We start from the raw sequence: 23,978 nt of genomic DNA on the forward strand, positions 1-23,978 counted from the left end.
AAGTAAGAAGAACATACCAACAGACACACAAGTTGCGTTATTTTCCCAGACACCAGACGACAGACATGTTATATTTGCCATACTAGCTTCGTATCCAGTGTCACATGTAACATTTGCCACGGACCCGTAAGATATGTTGGTGATATCAGCGAGGACGATTTGACCGTTTTCTATGTCCGGGACTAGCCCACAGCCTAGGAATAAAATACATGATCTTATTTCTATTAAGTTATATTTTAAAAAGTCATTTTACAGATATTAAAAGGCAATGTTAGCGTTACGTACATGCAACGCTATCAGCGCGACATGCCTTGAAACGAACGATAGAAAGGAATATGCTTAAAAGATAGATATTTTGTATATAATCAACAATAAACTGTGTTTTCTGTGAATTTATAGTCACCTCGGCCCAATAAAGGACAAATGGCAACGTATTCTGCTTTGGACGGCAGAGGAGGACCCATAACATTTTAAAAAGATTGAATAAGTATATTTGTGTAAAAAATCCAATCGGGTCCGTGTGCGTGTTACACCAGACACACATAGTATGATATATTTCTTATAACATGACTCCTTATATATATCGCAGGTCCATAGTTTGTGCTATTGACCTGTCTGTATTCTAACACTAAATAATGTTGTAGTATAGCCTAAATCTAAAGAAAAGTAATGCGAACATTATTTCTGATTTAATGTAAAATTTAAAGTCAATAGTGAAAAATATCGAACTTCGTTCTTTCGGATCTCGAGCAGTAGTGCTTTTAACACTGACCCGCGAGTTATTCATTTAATGTATACAAATGCTAAAGACAGTTCTATATGATTTGAAGATTTTATTACCTGAACAGGTTACATTGTCGTCCCAGTAACCTGTATCTAGACATGAAATATTTGAAGCACTGGCAATGTAACCTTCATCGCATGTGATGTTCGCAATAGCTCCATATGATGTATTCGTCGTGTCCCATAACACAACAACGCCATTTTCTATATCTAGAACTGGTCCACAGTCTAATAAGAAATTGTAACTTGTAGCGGATATATCCTCCTTATCAAATGATTTTAAATGATAATTATTTATGCTTTTATGAAATGGACCCATGGTAAAATTGTACTACTTAGTAATACTCAGTTGATATTCTTAGTCATTAAAATATATTTAAACCTCAAAGATGTAGGCTACTAAATTAACAGGAAATTAATCCTATTGGGATTAAAACATATCTACCTTAACGGGGGTTATTAGCTTCTCACAGTTAACAGAGGTTGTTACCTGAAGAAATGGTTAGCAATGATTTGTTTGAAAATAGTATATTTAAGTAAGAAGAACATACCAACAGACACACAAGTTGCGTTATGTTCCCAGACACCAGACGACAGACATGTTATATTTGCCACACTAGCTTCGTATCCAGTGTTACATGTAACATTTGCCACGGACCCGTAAGATATGTTGGTGATATCAGCGAGGACGATTTGACCGTTTTCTATGTCCGGGACTAGTCCACAGCCTAGAAATAAAAATACGTGAAGTTGTTACTATAGAATAATGTGATAAGACTATTCATTTGACCTTTAGCCTGCTGGCGGCAAGTGATTCTGCCTTTTCGACCTGTGCAGATCAAGATCAGCCTGCACGTCCGTGCAGACAGATCATAGCCTGCACTGTTCGCTATTCATTCAGTAAATTTTCCGTGAACAACTCATGGAATAATAAATGGGAATGTCCGAATTGAATGACGGACCAGTCTGTTGAAGAAATGTTGCTGGGAAGTTGGCTTTGCGCAGATCCAACAATGTCAGAGCGACATACCTTTAAAAGATCAAACGTAATTTATACGTTTTACCAATAGATATTGTTTGTATTTTCCTCAATATATTGAACCTCTTTTTTCTTTGAAAATAGAGTCAACCCGATATTAGGTCTATGGCGACTTATCCATTTTTTGAGACCAGAACATGACCCTTAACAAGAAATGAAACATTATATATGGGTTATACATTAAAGCAAATTGGAAGCTTGTGAGTGTAACATCAGACACACGCTCTATAACATAATTCTTATTGCATGCCTCCTAACATAAATCGCAGGTCCATAGTCTGTGCTGTTGATCGGTCTGTAGCTCAACACTAAATTCTTCATGGTGAAGAGCCTAAACTTATTTCTATGTTATGTATTAAAGAAATTATTCAATAATTTACCAGTCAATAGTGAAAAATATTGACATTCGATCTGTTGCATCTCGGGCAATAGTGTTTACTACTGACCTGCGAGTCATTCATTTAATGTAATACAAGTGCTAAAGACAGTTCTATAAGATTTGAAGATTTTATTACCTGAACAGGTTACATTGTCGTCCCAGTAACCTGTATCTAGACATGAAACATTTGAAGCACTGGCAATGTAACCTTCATCGCATGTGATGTTCGCAATAGCTCCATATGATGTATTCGTCGTGTCCCATAACACAACAACGCCATTCTCTATATCTAGAACTGGTCCACAGTCTAATGAGAAATTGTAACTTGTAGCGGATATATCCTCCTTATCAAATGATTTTAAATGATAATTATTTATGCTTTTAAGAAATGGACCCATGGTAAAATTGTACTACTTAGTAATACTCAGTTCATATTTTTAGTCATTAAAATATATTTAAACCTCAAAGATGTAGGCTACTAAATTAACAGGAAATTAATCCTATTGGGATTAAAACATATCCGCCTTAACGAGGCTTATTAGCTCCTCACAGTTAACAGAGTTTGTTACCTGAAGAAATGGTTAGCAATGATTTGTTTGAAAATAATATATTTAAGTAAGAATATCATACCAACAGACACACAAGTTGCGTTATGTTCCCAGACACCAGACGACAGACATGTTATATTTGGCACACTAGCTTCGTATCCAGTGTTACATGTAACATTTGCCACGGACCCGTAAGATATGTTGGTGATATCAGCGAGGACGATTTGACCGTTTTCTATGTCTGGGAGTAGTCCACAGCCTAGAAATAAAAATACGTGAAGTTGTTACTATAGAATAATGTGATAAGACAATTCATTTGACCTTTAGCCTGCTGGCGGCAAGTGATTCTGCCTTTTCGACCTGTGCAGACCAAGATCAGCCTGCACGTCCGTGCAGAGTGATCATGGCCTGCACTGTTCGCTATTCATTCAGTAAATTTTCAGTGAACAACTCATCGAATAATAAATGGTACTGTCCAAATTGAATGACGTACCAGTCTATTGAAGAAACTTTGTTGGGAAGTTGGCTTTGCGCAGATCCAACAATGTCAGAGCGACATACCTTTAAAAGATCGAACGTAATTCATATGTTTTAACAATAGATATTGTTTGTATTTTCCTCAATTTATTGAACCTCTTTTTTTTGAAAATAGAGTCACCCCGATATTAAGTCTATGGCGACTTATCCATTTTTTGAGACCAGGATATGACCCTTAAAAAGAAATGAATCATTATACATGGGTTATACATTAAAGGAAATTGGAAGCTTGTGAGTGTAACATCAGACACAGGCTCTATAACATAATTCTTATTGCATGCCTCCTAACATAAATCGCAGGTCCATAGTCTATGCTGATGATCGGTCTGTAGCTCAACACTAAATTCTTGATGGTGAAGAGCCTAAACTTATTTCTATGTTATGTATTAAAGTAATTATTCAATAATTTACCAGTCACTAGTGAAAAATATTGACATTCGATCTGTTGCATCTCGGGCAATAGTGTTTACTACTGACCTGCGAGTCATTCATTTAATGTAATACAAGTGCTAAAGACAGTTCTATATGATTTGAAGATTTTATTACCTGAACAGGTTACATTGTCGTCCCAGTAACCTGTATCTAGACATGAACTATTTGAAGCACTGGCAATGTAACCTTCATCGCATGTGATGTTCGCAATAGCTCCATATGATGTATTCGTCGTGTCCCATAACACAACAACGCCATTCTCTATATCTAGAACTGGTCCACAGTCTAATGAGAAATTGTAACTTGTAGCGGATATATCCTCCTTATCAAATGATTTTAAATGATAATTATTTATGCTTTTATGAAATGGACCTATGGTAAAATTGTACTACTTAGTAATACTCAGTTAATATTCTTAGTCATTAAAATATATTTAAACCTCAAAGATGTAGGCTACTAAATTAACAGGAAATTAATCCTATTGGGATTAAAACATATCCGCCTTAACGAGGTTTATTAGCTCCTCATAGTTAACAGAGTTTGTTACCTGAAGAAATGGTTAGCAATGATTTGTTTGAAAATAATATATTTAAGTAAGAAGAACATACCAACAGACACACAAGTTGCGTTATGTTCCCAGACACCAGACGACAGACATGTTATATTTCCCACACTAGCTTCGTATCCAGTGTTACATGTAACATTTGCCACGGACCCGTAAGATATGTTGGTGATATCAGCGAGGACGATTTGACCGTTTTCTATGTCCGGGACTAGTCCACAGCCTAGAAATAAAAATACGTGATGTTGTTGCTATAGAATAATGTGATAAGACTATTCATTTGACCTTTAGCCTGCTTGCGGCAAGTGTTCTGCCTTTTCGACCTGTGCAGACCAAGATCTGCCTGCACGTCCGTGCAGAGAGATCATGGCCTGCACTGTTCGCTATTCAGTCAGTAAAATTTCAGTGAACGACTCATCGAATAATAAATGGGAATGTCCAAATTGAATGACGGACCAGTCTGTTGAAGAAACTTTGCTCGGAAGTTGGCTTTGCGCAGATCCAACACTGTCAGAGCGACATACATTTAAAAGATCAAACGTAATTTATATGTTTTAACGTCGATAGATATTGTTTGTATTTTCCTCAATATATTGAACCTCTATTGTTTTGAAAATAGAGTCACCCCGATATTAAGTCTATGGCGACTTATCCATTTTTTGAGACCAGGACATGACCCTTAACAAGAAATCAATCATTATACATGGGTTATACATTAAAGCAAATTGGAAGCTTGTGAGTGTAACAGCAGACACAGGCTCTATAACATAATTCTTATTGCATGCCTCCTAACATAAATCGCCGGTCCATAGTCTGTGCTGTTGATCGGTCTGCAGCTCAACACTAAATTCTTGATGGTGAAGAGCCTAAACTTATTTCTATGTTATGTATTAAAGTAATTATTTAATAATTTACCAGTCAATAGTGACAAATATTGACATTCGATCTGTTGCATCTCGTGCAATAGTGTTTACTACTGACCTGCGAGTCATTCATTTAATGTAATACAAGTGCTAAAGACAGTTCTATAAGATTTGAAGATTTTATTACCTGAACATGTTACATTGTCGTCCCAGTAACCTGTATCTAGACATGAAATATTTGAAGAACTGGCAATGTAACCTTCATCGCATGTGATGTTCGCAATAGCTCCATATGATGTATTCGTCGTGTCCCATAACACAACAACGCCATTCTCTATATCTAGAACTGGTCCACAGTCTAATGAGAAATTGTAACTTGTAGCGGATATATCCTCCTTATCAAATGATTTTAAATGATAATTATTTATGCTTTTATGAAATGGACCCATGGTAAAATTGTACTACTTAGTAATACTCAGTTCATATTCTTAGTCATTGAAATATATTTAAACCTCAAAGATGTAGGTTACTAAATTAACAGGAAATTAGTCCTATTGGGATTAAAACATATATGCCTTAATGGGCGTTATTATCTCCTCACAGTTAACAGATGTTGTTACCTGAAGAAATTGTTAGCAATGATTTGTTTGAAAGTAATATATTTCAGTTAGTAGAACATACCAACAGACACACAAGTTGCGTTATTTTCCCAGACACCAGACGACAGACATGTTATATTTGCCATACTAGCTTCGTATCCAGTGTCACATGTAACATTTGCTACGGACCCGTAAGATATGTTGGTGATATCAGCGAGGACGATTTGACCGTTTTCTATGTCCGGGACTAGCCCACAGCCTAAAAATATAGTACATGAACTTATTTCTATTAAATTACATTTTAAAAAGTTATTTTAAAGATATTAAAAGGCAATGTTAGCGTTACGTACATGCAACGCTATCAGCGCGGCATGCCTTGAAACGAACAATAGAAAGGAATATGCTTAAAAGATAGATATTTTGTATATAATCAACAATAAACTGTGTTTACTGTGAATTTACAGTCACCTCGGCCCAATAAAGGACATGTGGCAACGTATTCTGCTTTGGACGGCAGAGGAGGACCCATAACATTTTAAAAAGATTGAATAATCATATATGTGTAAAAAATCTAATCGGGTGTTTGTGAGTGTAACACGAGACACACATAGCATGATATATTTCTTATAACATGTCTCCTTATATAAATCGCCGGTCCATAGTTTGTGCTATTGACCTGTCTGTATTTCAACACTAAATGTTGTTGTAGTATAGCCTAAATCTAAAGAAAAGTAATGCGAACATTATTTCTGATTTAATGTAAAATTTAAAGTCAATAGTGAAAAATATCGACCTTCGTTCTTTCGGATCTCGAGAAGTAGTGTATTTAACACTGAACAGCGAGTCATTCATTTAATGTAATACAAATGCTAAAGACAGTTCTATATGATTTGAAGATTTTATTACCTGAACATGTTACATTGTCGTCCCAGTAACCTGTATCTAGACATGAAGTATTTGAAGCACTGGCAATATAACCTTCATCGCATGTGATGTTCGCAATAGCTCCATATGATGTATTCGTCGTGTCCCATAACACAACAACGCCATTCTCTATATCTAGAACTGGTCCACAGTCTAATGAGAAATTGTAACTTGTAGCGGATATATCTTCCTTACCAAATGACTTTAAATGATAATTATTTATGCTTTTATGAAATGGACCCATGGTAAAATTGTACTACTTAGTAATACTCAGTTAATATTCTTAGTCATTAAAATATATTTAAACCTCAAAGATGTAGGATACTAAATTAACAGGAAATTAATCCTATTGGGATTAAAACATATCCGCCTTAACGGGGGTTATTAGCTCCTCACAGTTAACAGAGGTTGTTACCTGAAGAAATGGTTAGCAATGATTTGTTTGAAAATAGTATATTTAAGTAAGAAGAACATACCAACAGACACACAAGTTGCGTTATGTTCCCAGACACCAGACGACAGGCATGTTATATTTGCCACACTAGCTTCGTATCCAGTGTTACATGTAACATTTGCCACGGACCCGTAAGATATGTTGGTGATATCAGCGAGGACGATTTGACCGTTTTCTATGTCCGGGACTAGTCCACAGCCTAGAAATAAAAATACGTGAAGTTGTTACTATAGAATAATGTGATAAGACTATTCATTTGACCTTTAGCCTGCTGGCGGCAGGTGATTCTGCCTTTTCGACCTGTGCAGACCAAGATCTGCCTGCTCGTCCGTGCAGAGTGATCATGGCCTGCACTATTCGCTATTCAGTCAGTAAATTTTCAGTGAACATCTCATGGAGTTATAAATGGGAATGTCCAAATTAAATAACGGACCAGTCTATTGAAGAAACTTTGCTCGGAAGTTGGCTTTGCGCAGATCCAACAATGTCAAAGCGACACACCTTTAAAATATCAAAAGTAATTCATATGTTTTAACAATAGATATTGGTTGTATTTTCCTCAATATATACTGAACCTTTTTTTAAAAAAAATAGAGTCACCCCGATATTAAATCTATGGCGACTTATTCATTTTTTGAGACCAGAACATGACTCTTAACAAGAAATTAATCATTATACATGGGTTATGTATTAAAGCAAATTGGAAGCTTGTGAGTGTAACATCAGAAACACGCTCTATAACATAATTCTGATTGCATGCCTCCTAATATAAATCGGCGGTCCATAGTCTGTGCTGTCGATCGGTCTGTAGCTCAACACTAAATTCTTGATGGTGAAGAGCCTAAACTTATTTCTATGTTATGTATTAAAGTAATTATTCAATAACTTACCAGTCAATAGTGAAAAATATTGACATTCGATCTGTTGGATCTCGAGCAATAGTGTTTTCTACTGACCTGCGAGTCATTCATTTAATGTAATACAAGTGCTAAAGACAGTTCTATATGATTTGAAGATTTTATTACCTGAACAGGTTACATTGTCGTCCCAGTAACCTGTATCCAGACATGAAATATTTGAAGCACTGGCAATGTAACCTTCATCGCATGTGATGTTCGCAATAGCTCCATATGATGTATGCATCGTGTCCCATAACACAACAACGCCATTCTCTATATCTAGAACTGGTCCACAGTCTAATGAGAAATTGTAACTTGTAGCGGATATATCCTCCTTATCAAATGATTTTAAATGATAATTAATTATGCTTTTAAAAAATGGACCCATGGCAAAATTGTACTACTTAGTAATACTCAGTTGATATTCTTAGTCATTAAAATATATTTAAACCTCAAAGATGTAGGCTACTAAATTAACAGGAAATTAATCCTATTGGGATTAAAACATATCCGCCTTAACGGGGGTTATTAGCTCTTCACAGTTAACAGAAGTTGTTACCTGAAGAAATGGTTAGTAATGATTTGTTTGAAAATAATATATTTAAGTAAGAAGAACATACCAACAGACACACAAGTTGCGTTATGTTCCCAGACACCAGACGACATACATGTTATATTTCCCACACTAGCTTCGTATCCAGTGTCACATGTAACATTTGCCACGGACCCGTAAGATATGTTGGTGATATCAGCGAGGACGATTTGACCGTTTCCTATGTCCGGGACTAGTCCACAGCCTAGAAATAAAAATAGGTGAAGTTGTTACTATAGAATAATGTGATAAGACTATTCATTTGACCTTTAGCCTGCTGGCGGCAAGTGATTCTGCCTTTTCGACCTGTGCAGACCAAGATCTGCCTGCACGTCCGTGCAGAGAGATCATGGCCTGCACTGTTCGCTATTCAGTCAGTAAATTTTCAGTGAACAACTCATGGAATTATAAATGGGAATGTCCAAATTGAATGACGGACCAGTCTATTGAAGAAACTTTGCTCGGAAGTTGGGTTTGCGCAGATCTAACAATGTCAAAGCGACATACATTTAAAAGATCAAACGTAATTCATATGTTTTAACAATAGATATTGTTTGTATTTTCCTCAATATATTGAACCTCTTTTTTTAAAAAATAGAGTCACCCCGATATTAAGTCTATGGCGACTTATCCATTTTTTCAGACCAGGACATGACCCTTAACAAGAAATGAATCATTATATATAGGTTATACATTAAAGCAAATTGTTAGCTTGTGAGTGTAACATCAGACACACGCTCTATAACATAATTATTATTGCATGCCTCCTAACATAAATCGCCGGTCCATAGTCTGTGCTGTTGATCGGTCTGTAGCTCAACACTAACTTCTTGATGGTGAAGAGCCTAAACTTTTTTCTATGTTATGTATTAATGTAATTATTCAATAATTTAACATTCAATAATGAAAAATATTGACATTCCATCTGTTGCATCTCGGGCAATAGTGTTTACTACTGACCTGCGAGTCATTCATTTAATGTAATACAAGTGCTAAAGACAGTTCTATATGATTTGAAGATTTTATTACCTGAACATGTTACATTGTCGTCCCAGTAACCTGTATCTAGACATGAAATATTTGAAGCACTGGCAATGTAACCTTCATCGCATGTGATGTTCGCAATAGCTCCATATGATGTATTCGTCGTGTCCCATAACACAACAACGCCATTCTCAATATCTAGAACTGGTCCACAGTCTAATGAGAAATTGTAACTTGTAACGGATATATCCTCCTTACCAAATGATTTTAAATGACAATTAATTATGCTTTTATGAAATTGACCCATGGTAAAATTGTGCTACTTAGTAATACTCAGTTAATATTCTTAGTCATTAAAATATATTTAAACCTCAAAGATGTAGGCTACTAAATTAACAGGAAATTAATCCTATTGGGATTAAAACATATATGCCTTAATGGGCGTTATTATCTCCTCGCAGTTAACAGAGGTTGTTACCTGAAGAAATTGTTTGCAATGATTTGTTTGAAAGAAATATATTTCAGTAAGTAGAACATACCAACAGACACACAAGTTACGTTATTTTCCCAGACACCAGACGACAGACATGTTATATTTGCCATACTAGCTTCGTATCCAGTGTCACATGTAACATTTGCCACGGACCCGTAAGATATGTTGGTGATATCAGCGAGGACGATTTGACCGTTTTCTATGTCCGGAACTAGTCCACAGCCTAGAAATAAAAATATGTGAAGTTGTTACTATAGAATAATGTGATAAGACTATTCATTTGACCTTTAGCCTGCTGGCGGCAAGTTATTCTGCCTTTTCGACCTGTGCAGACCAAAATCAGCCTGCACGTCCGTGCAGAGTGATCATAGCCTGCACTGTTCGCTATTCAGTCAGTAAATTTTCAGTGAACAACTCATCGAATAATAAATGGGAATGTCCAAATTGAATGACGGACCAGTGTATTGAAGAAATTTTGCTGGGCAGTTGGCTTTGCGCAGATCCAACACTGTCAGAGCGACATACCTTTAAAAGATCAAACGTAATTGATATGTTTTAACAATAGATATTGTTTGTATTTTCCTCAATATATTGAACCTTCTTTTCTTTGAAAAAAAAATCACCCAGATATTAGGTCTATGGCGACTTATCCATCTTTTGAGACCAGAACATGACCCTTAACAAGATATGAATCATTATACATGGGTTATACATTAAAGCAATTTGGAAGTTTGTGCGTGTAACATCAGACACATGCTCTATAACAGAATTATTATTGCCTGCCTCCTAATATAAATCGCCGGTCCATATTCTGTGCTGTTGATCGGTCTGTAGCTCAACACTAAATTTTTGATGGTGAAGAGCCTAAACGTATTTCTATGTTATGTATTAAAGTATTTATTCAATAACTTACCAGTCAATAGTGAATAATATTGACATTCGATCTGTTGCATCTCGGGCAGTTGAGTTTACTACTGACCTGCGAGTCATTCATTTAATGTAATACAAGTGCTAAAGACAGTTCTATATGATTTGAAGATTTTATTACCTGAACAGGTTACATTGTAGTCCCAGTAACCTGTATCTAGACATGAAATATTTGAAGCACTGGCAATGTAACCTTCATCGCATGTGATGTTCGCAATAGCTCCATATGATGTATTCGTCGTGTCCCATAACACAACAACGCCATTCTCTATATCTAGAACTGGTCCACAGTCTAATGAGAAATTGTAACTTGTAGCGGATATATCTTCCTTACCAAATGATTTTAAATGATAATTATTTATGCCTTTATGAAATGGACCCATGGTAAAATTGTACTACTTAGTAATACTCAGTTAATATTCTTAGTCATTAAAATATATTTAAACCTCAAAGATGTAGGATACTAAATTAACAGGAAATTAATCCTATTGGGATTAAAACATATCTGCCTTAATGGGGGTTATTATTTCCTCACAGTTAACAGAGGTTGTTACCTGAAGAAATGGTTAGTAATGATTTGTTTGAAAATAATATATTTTAGTAAAAAGACCATACCAATAGACACACAAGTTGCGTTATGTTCCCAGACCCCAGACGACAGACATGTTATATTTGCCACACTAGCTTCGTATCCAGTGTGACATGTAACATTTGCCACGGACCCGTAAGAAATGTTGGTGATATCAGCGAGGACGATTTGACCGTTTTCTATGTCCGGGACTAGTCCACAGCCTAAAAATAAAAATATGTGAAGTTGTTACTATAGAATAATGTGATAAGACTATTCATTTGACCTTTAGCCTGCTGGCGGCAAGTTATTCTGCCTTTTCGACCTGTGCAGACCAAAATCAGCCTGCACGTCCGTGCAGAGAGATCATGGCCTGCACTGTTCGCTATTCAGTCAGTAAATTTTCAGTGAACAACTCATCGAATAATAAATCGGAATGTCCAAATTGAATGACGGACCAGTGTATTGAAGAAATTTTGCTGGGCAGTTGGCTTTGGGCAGATCCAACACTGTCAGAGCGACATACCTTTAAAAGATCAAACGTAATTGATATGTTTTAACAATAGATATTGTTTGTATTTTCCTCAATATGTTGAACCTTCTTTTCTTTGAAAAAAAATCACCCAGATATTAGGTCTATGGCGACTTATCCATTTTTTGAGACCAGAACATGACCCTTAACAAGATATGAATCATTATACATGGGTTATACATTAAAGCAAATTGGGAGCTTGTGCGTGTAACATCAGACACACGTTCTGTAACAGAATTCTTATTGCAAGCCTCCTAATATAAATCGCCGGTCCATAGTCTGTGCTGTTGATCGGTCTGTAGCTCAACACTAAATTCTTGATGGTGAAGAGCCTAAACTTATTTCTATGTTATGTATTAAAGTAATTATTCAATAACTTACCAGTCAATAGTGAAAAATATTGACATTCGATCTGTTGGATCTCGGGCAATAGTGTTTACTACTGACCTGCGAGTCATTCATTTAATGTAATACAAGTGCTAAAGACAGTTCTATATGATTTGAAGATTTTATTACCTGAACAGGTTACATTGTCGTCCCAGTAACCTGTATCTAGACATGAAATATTTGAAGCACTTGCAATGTAACCTTCATCGCATGAGATGTTCGCAATAGCTCCATATGATGTATTCGTCGTGTCCCATAATACAACGACGCCATTCTCTATATCTAGAACTGGTCCACAGTCTAATGAGAAATTGTAACTTGTAGCGGATATATCCTCCTTACCAAATGATTTTAAATGATAATTATTTTTGCTTTTATGAAATGGACCCATGGTAAAATTGTACTACTTAGTAATACTCAGTTAATATTCTTAGTCATTAAAATATATTTAAACCTCAAAGATGTAGGATACTAAATTAAAAGGAAATTATTCCTATTGGGATTAAAACATATCTGCCTTAATGGGGGTTATTATTTCCTCACAGTTAACAGAGGTTGTTACCTGAAGAAATGGTTAGCAATGATTTGTTTGAAAATAATATATTTAATTAAAAAGAACATACCAACAGACAAACAAGTTGCGTTATGTTCCCAGACACCAGACGACAGACATGTTATATTTGTCACACTAGCTTCGTATCCAGTGTTACATGTAACATTTGCCACGGACCCGTAAGATATGTTGGTGATATCAGCGAGGACGATTTGACCGTTTTCTATGTCCGGGACTAGTCCACAGCCTAGAAATAAAAATAGGTGAAGTTGTTACTATAGAATAATGTGATAAGACTATTCATTTGACCTTTAGCCTGCTGGCGGCAAGTGATTCTGCCTTTTCGACCTGTGCAGACCAAGATCAGCCTGCACGTCCGTGCAGAGAGATCATGGCCTGCACTGTTCGCTATTCAATCAGTAAATTTTCAGTGAACAACTCATGGAATAATAAATGGTACTGTCCAAATTGAATGACGGACCAGTCTATTTAAGAAACTTTGCTGGGCAGTTGGCTTTGCGCAGATCCAACACTGTCAGAGCGACATACCTTTAAACGACCAAACTTTATTGATATACTTTAACAATAGATAGTGTTTGTATTTTCCTCAATATATTGAACCTTCGTTTTTGAAAATAGAGCCACCCCGATATTAGGTCTATGGCGACATATCCATTTCTTGAGAGCAGAACATGACCCTTAACAAGAAATGAAACATTATACACGGGTTATACATTAAAGGAAATTGGGAGCTTGTGCGTGTAACATCAGACACAGGCTCTATAACAGAATTCTTATTGCATGCCTCTTAATATAAATCGCCGGTCCATAGTCTCTGCTGTTGATCGGTCTGTAGCTAAACACTAAATTTTTGATGGTGAAGAGCCTAAACTTATTTCTATGTTATGTATTAAAATAATTATTCAATAACTTACCAGTCAATAGTGAAAAATATTGACATTCGATCAGTTGGATTCCGGGCAATAGTGTTTACTACTGATCTGCGAGTCATTCATTTAATGTAACACTAGTGCTAAAGACAGTTCTATATGGTTTGAAGATTTTATTACCTGAACAGGTTACATTGTAGTCCCAGTAACCTGTATCTAGACATGAAATATTTGAAGCACTGGCAATGTAACCTTCATCGCATGTGATGTTCGCAGTAGCTCCATATGATGTATTCGTCGTGTCCCATAACACAACAACGCCATTCTCAATATCTAGAACTGGTCCACAGTCTAATGAGAAATTGTTACTTGAAGCGGATATACTTTCATTATTAAGTAGTTTGAAAGGAGAACTATTTATTCTTTTATGAAATGGATCCAAGATAAAATTGTTCTACTTACTCAGTTAATTGTAAAAGATCATGCTATGAACACAGTTATCTATCTGACCGTGTAAGTAATAGCACTTTATATAGTGCAATTTCAGATATATCATTTTATTGAATATGAAGGTTTAATGAGCATTCTAATGAAAATTAAAGCTATATCTATCTACTTCTAAACCGTTTCAAATTTACGAACGTCAACATAGCATATAAAATTGTCAACATAAAAAGTATTTTGAGTTAACAACTGGCAAACTTACGCCTGTTCTTTTTTTTATTAGAACTAAGGCTGCTAATTTACCAATAGGTTTACAGCTTGCAAACGTTTCCCAATCCTCCCAGTACCCAGTGTCGAGGCAAGTTAGAACTGTTGTGTTTGTTTCAAACCCTCTGTCGCATAGCACGTAAGCCAGTGCTCCATACAGAGTGTCATTTTCGTACTGAAGCTGCACAACTCCATTTGTGATATTGGGAACGGGCCCGCAGTCTAAAATTGAATTTACATACATAAGAAAAAATTCGTTTACGGACATCTTTGACAAAATTTTGTTAAAGGGCATGCAATACCTCTACATCTGCTGCCATATAAACAGCATTCGCCCGTTTAAAAATACAGAAAATCTATTAATATTTTCTTACTTTTTAGCTCGCTGTGACGAAAATCACCACATCACAAATCACAAATACATGAAACTTAACCCATATCTTAACATGGTAGTACCAACTCATTGACACAGATTCTATAACTCTTGCTATCATTTTCATGAAATTATTCCCCTTTTTGTACTTAGTCATTTTCATACAAATTAGATTTCAAGCTTCTGTTTCTTTTGACTTTTCTGAATACATTTTGTTATTCCCTGCCGTGTAGTGGAAGCGGGAATGTAGAAATGTTTATACATCTGTGTGTCCGCTAATACATACTACTCCCCCACCACACACACACTAAAACCCAGTCATGCTTCTTGGTATTGTCTCTCAGTATTCCTCCATCTGCCTTCGCTTCCGCTAAAATTACTCACTACTCACGTCCTTACCCCATCTCACCAACACTCACATACCCCTACCCTAGCATCATTTATTTTACTTTTAGTTCCACGTGTTTCTTGATATTCTGTCTTCATATCCCATCACATCCCCCCACACTCCCCTATCTCCCCAGTCTCTATTCCCACCCTCCCTACTCTAAAAAAAGACCCTAAAAATAACAAATAAATAAAAAATAAAATAAAAAGACGGTTTCTTGCCCAACTTGAAAATTATCTCTTGGTATCCCGTCACCTCTCCATCCCACATTACCAGCCAACTCCACTAAACCCGCAAAAAATGATTTTAGTTTCGTCTTTGTCTTGAAATTCTCTCTAAGTATCCCCCCACACACACACACGTCATAACCCCCGCCCCCCCCCCCACCCCCATCCCACCAAGCCAACATTACCGCTCTCCTACGCACATCTAACCCACCTCCCTCCTAAAACGTTTCTTGTGTTTCTGAATATTTTCTTTTACTAACCCCCACCCCCAACACACACATAGACACACACACACGCACGCACACACTCAGACATTCATTTATTTATTTATTTATTTAACTTGGATAGATCTTATTTTCACTTCATTTTTTTGTTTTTGTGTTTATCAGTAGTTTTTTGTACTTAACCAACCCAAAATACTAAATATTCCATACTTAAAACTAACACAACGCTTCCCCTACTTTCAAAATGCAGTCTTGAAAATCTTTTCATTTTTTCAACGCACTTTATTGTCGGCTGACAATACTTCTTATAAAATGAATTATTCCTTATGTGATAAAACTGTATGATAAAACTATGCGATTTCTTTGTAATTTAGAAATGTAAATACATTAAAAATTTTACAAGAATATTAAAATTAAATGCTATCGGAATTTTCTAAACTTTGCAAAACAGATTTGTTAACTGTACATGACTAATAGTTATGACAAAACTTAATTGTATAATTGTATACACCAGCTAACTTGTCAGTCAGTTTTGACGGATGTTGTGTCATTGTTAGGTTTTATAAACAATAAAAGAATCAATTGCTATTTTTAGCAGGAAATCATAGTTTAAGAAAGCTTTTTGAAATAAATCATACTCATTACAAATATTTTTGGAAAAAAAAAGTATAATATTCAAACATTGGTAAATTCAAAGAAAAATGTTTTACAATACTTATCACTTTAAACAAATTACCCGTGATGTTGTTGGAGTCTTCAGAAGCCCTTGTCACTGAAAATATATCAAGTACATTTTGTAATTCCCTTGTCCAATTTTATTTTAAGGTCAACACGATGAGGCGGGCGCTCGACATGAACAGAACAGAACAGAACAGAAAAGTTCTTTATTGATATAACTTGAACATGTACAGTTCATCGTTATAAGAACTAAAATATACTAAACATGTATAATAGCAATGCGAGAGTGAACAAAACAAAAGAATTATCATTCAGTTAAGATTCAATCAATATTATTTGCAGTGTGACCTGCCCTGAGAATCAAAGACATAAATGTAGAATTTTCTAAATAATATTCCTTCAAGGATAATCTTTTTAGCGATTGTACAATATGATATACTATATTATAATATAAAGGATACAATGTGCACAGTCATTGAATGTTAAAAGCGCGCGAAACAATACTGTCTGTCACTTCGTACCAATGTACTTCTTGTATAATTATAAAATAAAAGTATGCATGACTTTGGTATACCTTACCTCAAGAGAATGCAAGGATAACTTTAAACGCGCAATACTGGTTGACTCGAACAGTCTTAAATCACTATGAACCTTGCCGAAAAGAAACACAAGGTTCATCTTAAGACTTGAACATATCGAAAAGCGTTTACTAAAAAATAGCGGATTTTCGTTAACCTGTATATAACTGACATGGAAATCGCAGGTTCGAACATGGTCGTAATTGCACCACTTCGGGCTCTCCAGAAAGCGGACTCGAGGAGTATTTCAAATAAGATTTTATAAGCTTTAAGTTTACATCGCATGCAAGCAAATTTAAATTCAATTTGGTATAAATTTAGTTTATATAAAACAAGAAACACACTGGTTATTCGGGTACCCACTCGAGTGAGCGATACCGCCCTCGTGTGATTTATATACATGTAAGTTGTATAGGGTATACAAAAACAATGCCAACGTATGACACATATTTAAGCATGTTTAACATTTTAAAGACAGAATCGTCCGAGGAAATGCATTAATTCACACTGGTGAAAATATCAGTTCTCAATAATATTGATATGACTACAAAATTTGAAGAAATGTAACGAAATTCATGTAATTTGACGTTTTGAGACGTATTTTTCTTTGTTCGAAGTTGAGATAACTGAATTTGCCACTCTCCTTGCATACACAACTACAAAACGAATGGATCGTGTACCTGCAAGTTATTTTTGTTGATAAAATTTCAATTATATGCATCCTGTCGCTGTTTGTGATGGTACCTCTGACAATGGATGAAAATAAATTATGATACCTACCCGTTTGCACATGGGTACCGTCCTCGTTATGTCAATGAACATTTATAAAACTCTCCGCAGCGATTACTTCCGCAATACGGTACACTTAAATGAACGCAATTAAAGGTAATCGCTTTGAGGATCTGGAAATAAGAACTGGAAATGTGAAACCCGACCTTTAGTAGATCTATTTGATTAGAATGTTAACTTTAAAAATGTAAAGAAGTGAGTTAGCAGTATTTCACCAATATCAAATCTTCCCTCACACCCACCCTCTATTCTACACATTCTATCATCTTGCCTACTTGGAGTTTTTCTTTTTCTCCTTCAGTGTCATTATGAAAGCGACCAAACTTGTCATCGCACCGTGCAAAAGTGCTTATGTTAAGATCTTCTTTTTCTTTCTGAAAGGGAAATCGGACCCTCTCTCTGGGCATGTATTCGTATAGGGAGAGGCTGCGGCTTCATTTATCTGCCTTTTATCGTATCTTGTAATTATAGATGCACCCTCCATTAAGTTCGTGCTAATTATGCGACTTATTTACAAGTGCATAAAAATACACTACTGTGGATCTGATACAAACATTTTGTAAGCTAAAAGATAAAAGACGGTGTACATTTAGAATTAACCAGGTTTGAAAACAGTGTTTTAACTGGCCAGCAAATAACTGCCAGTGACAAAAACCTATTCCTCCCAAAAAATTTGAAGTATTTTCTGTACAAACAATGCTAACTTAAAAAGAAGAGCACTATCATTACTATGAAATAAACGTTGAAATGGCATTACATTTGACTGTTGACAGTCATTTGGTATATATTTTACTCTGTCTAAATTTAAGTACGGACATTCTATAATGTAATGAAATTCATCTCCTAAAGATGTATTATTACACAGATAACAAGTCCTGTTATTGAACTCAATATTCAAAAATATCCCTCTTTCAACTTGTAACAAATTGTTCCTACATCGGAAATGACACATGGGTATTGCGAGATTCGTTGGTAAAACTTTAAAATAATTTTTAAACTCAAAGGTTGTTATAAATATTCTGTAACACAAACATTTTCTGGAAATTTGCAAAGTTTTTTTTTCATTCCAAGAATGAATAAACTGGCCTTCAACCTCTGTTGTACAATATTGCGGAAATACACTGGTGAAAATACTGATTGGTTCAACCAGTATTTAGCAAATCCAATTTGTTCTAAAAGTTCTTTTACATATGAAATCCAAGAACAATAATTTACATTTTCTGATGGAGTCTCTACATGAACCTGTAAAAAGTATACAGTTTATCTTTTTTTGTTTACCATTAATAGTTGTACACCAGTAGTTCAATATTCTATTTCTAATTATAACATCTACTGGTAATACACCAAGCTCGTAAAAAAAAAAACATGACATTAGGTGTTGACTTTTTTAACCTTCAGTACCATTTTTAAAAAAATTTAAGCTGAAAACTTTTGACAATGCTAACATCACCACAACCCCATACCTCTGATCCAAACAATAATATTGGTTGAACCACAGACTCAAATAAACGTAATTGTAAATCAATACTAAGCTGCAACTACATTTTTTTTTTCAACAGAACATACATATTTTTTCTAGCATGGTCAACCAAATACATTTTAGTTTTATTGAAGTAACCATTGTTGTTAAATTAAATTCCTAGATAACTGAAGTCATCTACTATATCAAGTGCGGCATTATTATAATAAAAGGTAGGCTTATTTCGCATTTTTACACGTGAAAAAATAACAACCTTAGTTTTATTGGAATGAACTGTAAGTTTCCAAATATAACAATATTCTGACATAACATTTAATGCAGTTTGTAAATCATTTTCAGATTCTGCAAATAACACTGTATCGTCTGCATAAAGTAACTAAAATAACTTGAAAACATTTCTGAAATACCATCATTAGCAGGTCCTTTACATTGTTTGATAATTCCACTAGTCCTGAAAAAAATTAGGCATACGTGAGACTAAATCATTGAAGAAAACAGAAAATAAGATTGGTGATAAATTTTCACCTTCGTTCTGCACCAGTTGAGCTATAATGAAGAAATTTGATAGACCTTGGCTACTCTTTACAGATTTGGCTTTATCATATATTGCATATTTAGCCTCAAAGACTTTGTCATCAATGTTATGCTGCAGCAATTCATTCCATAAACACATACGATCGACAGAATCATACGCTTTCTTGTAATCTACAAAGGCACAAGTTTAAGTATCAGACGAGCTGTAATAACTTTGAAATGATGTATAAAATGTTACCCAGAGCAAGCATAGGGTGGACCCAGTTCACCAAAATTTCTCGTCGTTTTTTTTTTTTTTTTTTTTTTTTTACTTCCCATCTTTTAAGCTATGATTTTCAACATTTTGGTGATAAGCAAATTCCTCGATGCTTGAATTGTTCGACAAACCTGCAAACCTACTAAACTTCATGTCCTCTTTACCTATCTTAATCAAGCGCGTAGCTACCTTTACGCAAATACGCAGCTGCGTAGCGAAAATCTGGCAACCATACACAATTAATTGGCTAGTGTCATGCAACGGAGATGGCTTCATACACTATCATTGCTTACTTCATATTGTGTTCGAAGTACAGTAAACTCCGGTTTTAGCGAACTCATCGGGACAAGCAAGTGCGTTTTCGTTATAACCTGAGTTTGTAATAAAAATAAAGCGAACCTGTTTCTTATAGACATTATTTGTATAGCAAACTGATTTATATGATTAGTTGATTTAACGTGCATTGAAATTCACTAATTGTATTTGTAGTTTTATAACAATTTAGGTACAGTTTTGCAATTTATCTCATAATCCTACTATCTGATTGCTTATTTTGTAATAATCCTGACCATGTGAAATATTACAATCATACGCTGTCTAGGAGGAAATTTTTACAACAAAATTATAACACAGTGTTAACCATTAATAAAATGTTGGTTGAGAAATCGGAAAAAACTACATTTTCAAGGCTAAAAGCTTTTGAATATGACTTTTTGTAATAACACTGCAGACGTAATTTGTCTCGAATAATATTTACTTTATCTTGAGCTGAGATCGAAACTATTGTAACGGTATAGATGATTTTACACGAGTTATTGGTTGCTATGCTAACCCGCGGAAGTTTTGATTTTAACGCGCATGCGCTCTTTACGTGTGGCAAAAGAACTCTCAACGATAAGAAAACCTACATAAAATTATCATTTTATTACGAATTGTTTTGCCATTATTAAGATAATTTCAGTAAAGTAATTTATTAAACAGTATACTTTGTTTAAAGACAAGCATGTTAATTAATCATATCTTACCTGAAAAGCATGCTTTATTCTTATTTTCGTCAGAAAAGAACAAGCATTTCCAGTCTATTCCACACATCATATAAATATAAAACTTGTTCCTTACATTTAAAAAAAAAATTTTTTTCATTACATCTATTTTTCCCACAACTTCAAATAGTTGTTATATATTTCTTTTTCTCCGTCTTGAATGGCATCTACATAATTTGGGGTCGCGGCTCCATGTGACTGAAGTTGCTATTTTAAGTGATATACCGGAAATCATTGCGTAACTATTATGTAAATGACATGATAAAACATAGGTCACCTGGGTACAGACCGTAACTTAATTTCTAAAGTGTCCCCTAATTAGAGCGGATCATAAAAGTTATCGAAGCAAATAAGATGGCTTTGATGTGATATACATAAATGCCTTGGGTTATTAATACCATTAAAAGAACGCACTCGGATTAATATATCACGTGACGGAGATGCTTTGTGAATCAAAAAATAAACATTTCACGTGATATCTAGTATTTTAAAATCTATAAGAATATACGTTGGAACTTTAAATGGACATTTCCTTTTAAAACGATGAAAGTGCATTTACAAAAAATCGAAATTCGTAAGATATGAATCAAATCAAGGACTGTTGCTACACACCGAAGGAAAATACCTAACATAAATCTCTATTTTTTTTTATTTCTTATGTTTACATGCTGGATCATTTTCATATCGAAAATGTATTGCAACAATTTTAAGATGATTAATATTATTTTTGAATACTGAATGAATTGATCCCCATTTGAGTATAATTGGATACAAAACCAAAGGCTGACCTTTGTTAATTGAACATTTTATTTTCAACTTCGACTTTTAATTATATTTCAAGTATCATGTAAGCTAATTGCGACATGTAATAAGTTATGTGAGATCACGTTAGGAAAAAAAACAGTCTTTGTTATTACCTAATTAATTCATGGAAAATATCATTCTTTATTTTTCTTAACCTAAACATGTTTGATCAAAACTGCCGAATAAATAGTCTATTAATCTAAAATAATCAATGATAATGCGCGTAAGTTAAAGCTGTGGGTTTGCTAAGATCTACATATATTTTTCTTTGTCTTTCGGTGGATATTTACTATAAAACAAACCCATTATTGATCAAATAGATTAAAATACAATATTTCTCTAACGTAATTTATATTGTACAGTCATGTCTTTTTGTCCTACGTAGAGTGCGCATGCGCGAAAATTGTTTCCCGTTGCCAAGGAAGTAGCTGTCTGTAAAAAGGTCTATATAAATAAAAAATAAGATGTAATAGCTTCACGCTCAGCCTTTGATATCATAAATATATCTTATAATTGTATTTAAGTTTATGAAATTATTAACTATTATTCCATAGAAAATAAAATTCAATAGAAATCCATTCATTACACCTAGTTAAATCTTACGCTATTGACACCGGTACAAGTCATATGATATTACAGTATCTGACAACCAATTCACAGTGAGATAAATATGCTCTTTCTATATAATTGGTGATTTAATATTTTCAATGCGTATTACGTAACTAAATTATATGTATAATATTTCGAAAGACCTTAAACAACATTTTTAAAAATCATCAAAACAAGATTTCGATCAGTGTAATACTTGGTTTTAGATGTCGTTTAGATAATATTATATCAACAATCCCGCTACGTTTAAATACTTGTTTTATGATTCAATATGGTTGGTACGAAATCTGCCCAATGCTAATGTTAAAGCCTGAAATTTTCATAGTTTCGCACTTCGCCGTTGTGATCTCGCGCTTCGTCTTTCGCGCTTCTCTGTCATGGGAAGGCGATACCCGAAGCGCGAGATCAAAATGACAAAGCACGAAATGGAGTTTTTTATTTATTTTTTTTTTTATTTTATTTTTTTTTCTCGAAATTTTTCGCTTCACCACCGTGATGTTTAGCTTCACCGTCGCGTTTTCGCACTTCACGCTTCACAATACGCAAAGTGTTCACAGCGCGAAATCACGATAGCTTCACCATCGCTATCTCGCGCTTTACAGCTCGCGAGAGAAAGAGATGCATGAAGCGCTAAGCGCAAGATCACGATGGCAAACTGCAAAATAATTTAAAAGGAGTAAGAAACATTTTGCAGAATGCTGTTTTAGTTGAAGAAAAGATAATAATACATTTATAAGAAGTTGACATAATGCAGACGTCGATGACATTCGCCGAAATATTTCCCTATGCAATGCATCAGTTCCTTATTTGGTACATTTGTAACAATATCATGAAACTTAGCATGTCTTTGTTGACTAGTATTTAGTTTGGAGTTATGGCAAAATTCCTTTTAACAACTCTCGAATATATACTTATACACACATCTCTTGTTATCGAATCACAATGATGTTTTGAAAGTGTGTTACCACCAACCATCTGTTTTGAATCATGTGACTGCTCACATATAACATGAATCAATGAACCATAAATTGCACGTGCAATATTACACGCATACCTAGTAAAATAATACATTTTATATAAAAGATTAAGAACGAATAAGTTTTTTGTGCAATGTTTAGTTTCAAATACACGCCAAAATGCACCATTTGCGGTTCTCAGATGAAAAAAAAATATCATGGGGAGGATATCAAGACCCCTAAGCATTACCTCTGCGTACTATGAAGAATGCCCTAGCTACGCGCCTGTTAATAGAACATTACTTTTTCCAACACCTATGTTTCATGAAAGTTCTAACATAACTTAAAGTAACGATGAAAATAAAGAGGGAGTGTAATAGTTC

The 23,978-nt window shown here is 34.7% G+C and overlaps 1 protein-coding gene across 1 annotated transcript in view; it reads right to left on the reverse strand.

Moving 5' to 3' along the window:
• The window catches only part of LOC128558234 (uncharacterized), a 110,242-nt gene that overhangs the window by 84,450 nt on the left and 1,814 nt on the right, over positions 1-23,978 (reverse strand). Inside the window, exons 2-23 of the mRNA XM_053547112.1 lie at positions 16,605-16,640; positions 14,693-14,878; positions 14,126-14,296; positions 13,126-13,302; positions 12,632-12,802; positions 11,631-11,807; positions 11,137-11,307; positions 10,135-10,311; positions 9,641-9,811; positions 8,640-8,816; positions 8,146-8,316; positions 7,143-7,319; positions 6,649-6,819; positions 5,825-6,001; positions 5,331-5,501; positions 4,327-4,503; positions 3,833-4,003; positions 2,832-3,008; positions 2,338-2,508; positions 1,335-1,511; positions 841-1,011; positions 18-194 (exon numbers count right to left, since the gene is read on the reverse strand). Of these exons, the coding sequence (XP_053403087.1) occupies positions 18-194; positions 841-1,011; positions 1,335-1,511; positions 2,338-2,508; positions 2,832-3,008; positions 3,833-4,003; positions 4,327-4,503; positions 5,331-5,501; positions 5,825-6,001; positions 6,649-6,819; positions 7,143-7,319; positions 8,146-8,316; positions 8,640-8,816; positions 9,641-9,811; positions 10,135-10,311; positions 11,137-11,307; positions 11,631-11,807; positions 12,632-12,802; positions 13,126-13,302; positions 14,126-14,296; positions 14,693-14,878; positions 16,605-16,640 (3,702 nt within the window). The remainder of the gene's footprint in view (positions 1-17; positions 195-840; positions 1,012-1,334; positions 1,512-2,337; positions 2,509-2,831; positions 3,009-3,832; positions 4,004-4,326; positions 4,504-5,330; positions 5,502-5,824; positions 6,002-6,648; positions 6,820-7,142; positions 7,320-8,145; positions 8,317-8,639; positions 8,817-9,640; positions 9,812-10,134; positions 10,312-11,136; positions 11,308-11,630; positions 11,808-12,631; positions 12,803-13,125; positions 13,303-14,125; positions 14,297-14,692; positions 14,879-16,604; positions 16,641-23,978) is intronic.

The sequence above is a fragment of the Mercenaria mercenaria genome, chromosome 7 (genome assembly GCF_021730395.1).
Source record: "Mercenaria mercenaria strain notata chromosome 7, MADL_Memer_1, whole genome shotgun sequence".
Lineage (NCBI taxonomy): Eukaryota > Metazoa > Mollusca > Bivalvia > Venerida > Veneridae > Mercenaria > Mercenaria mercenaria.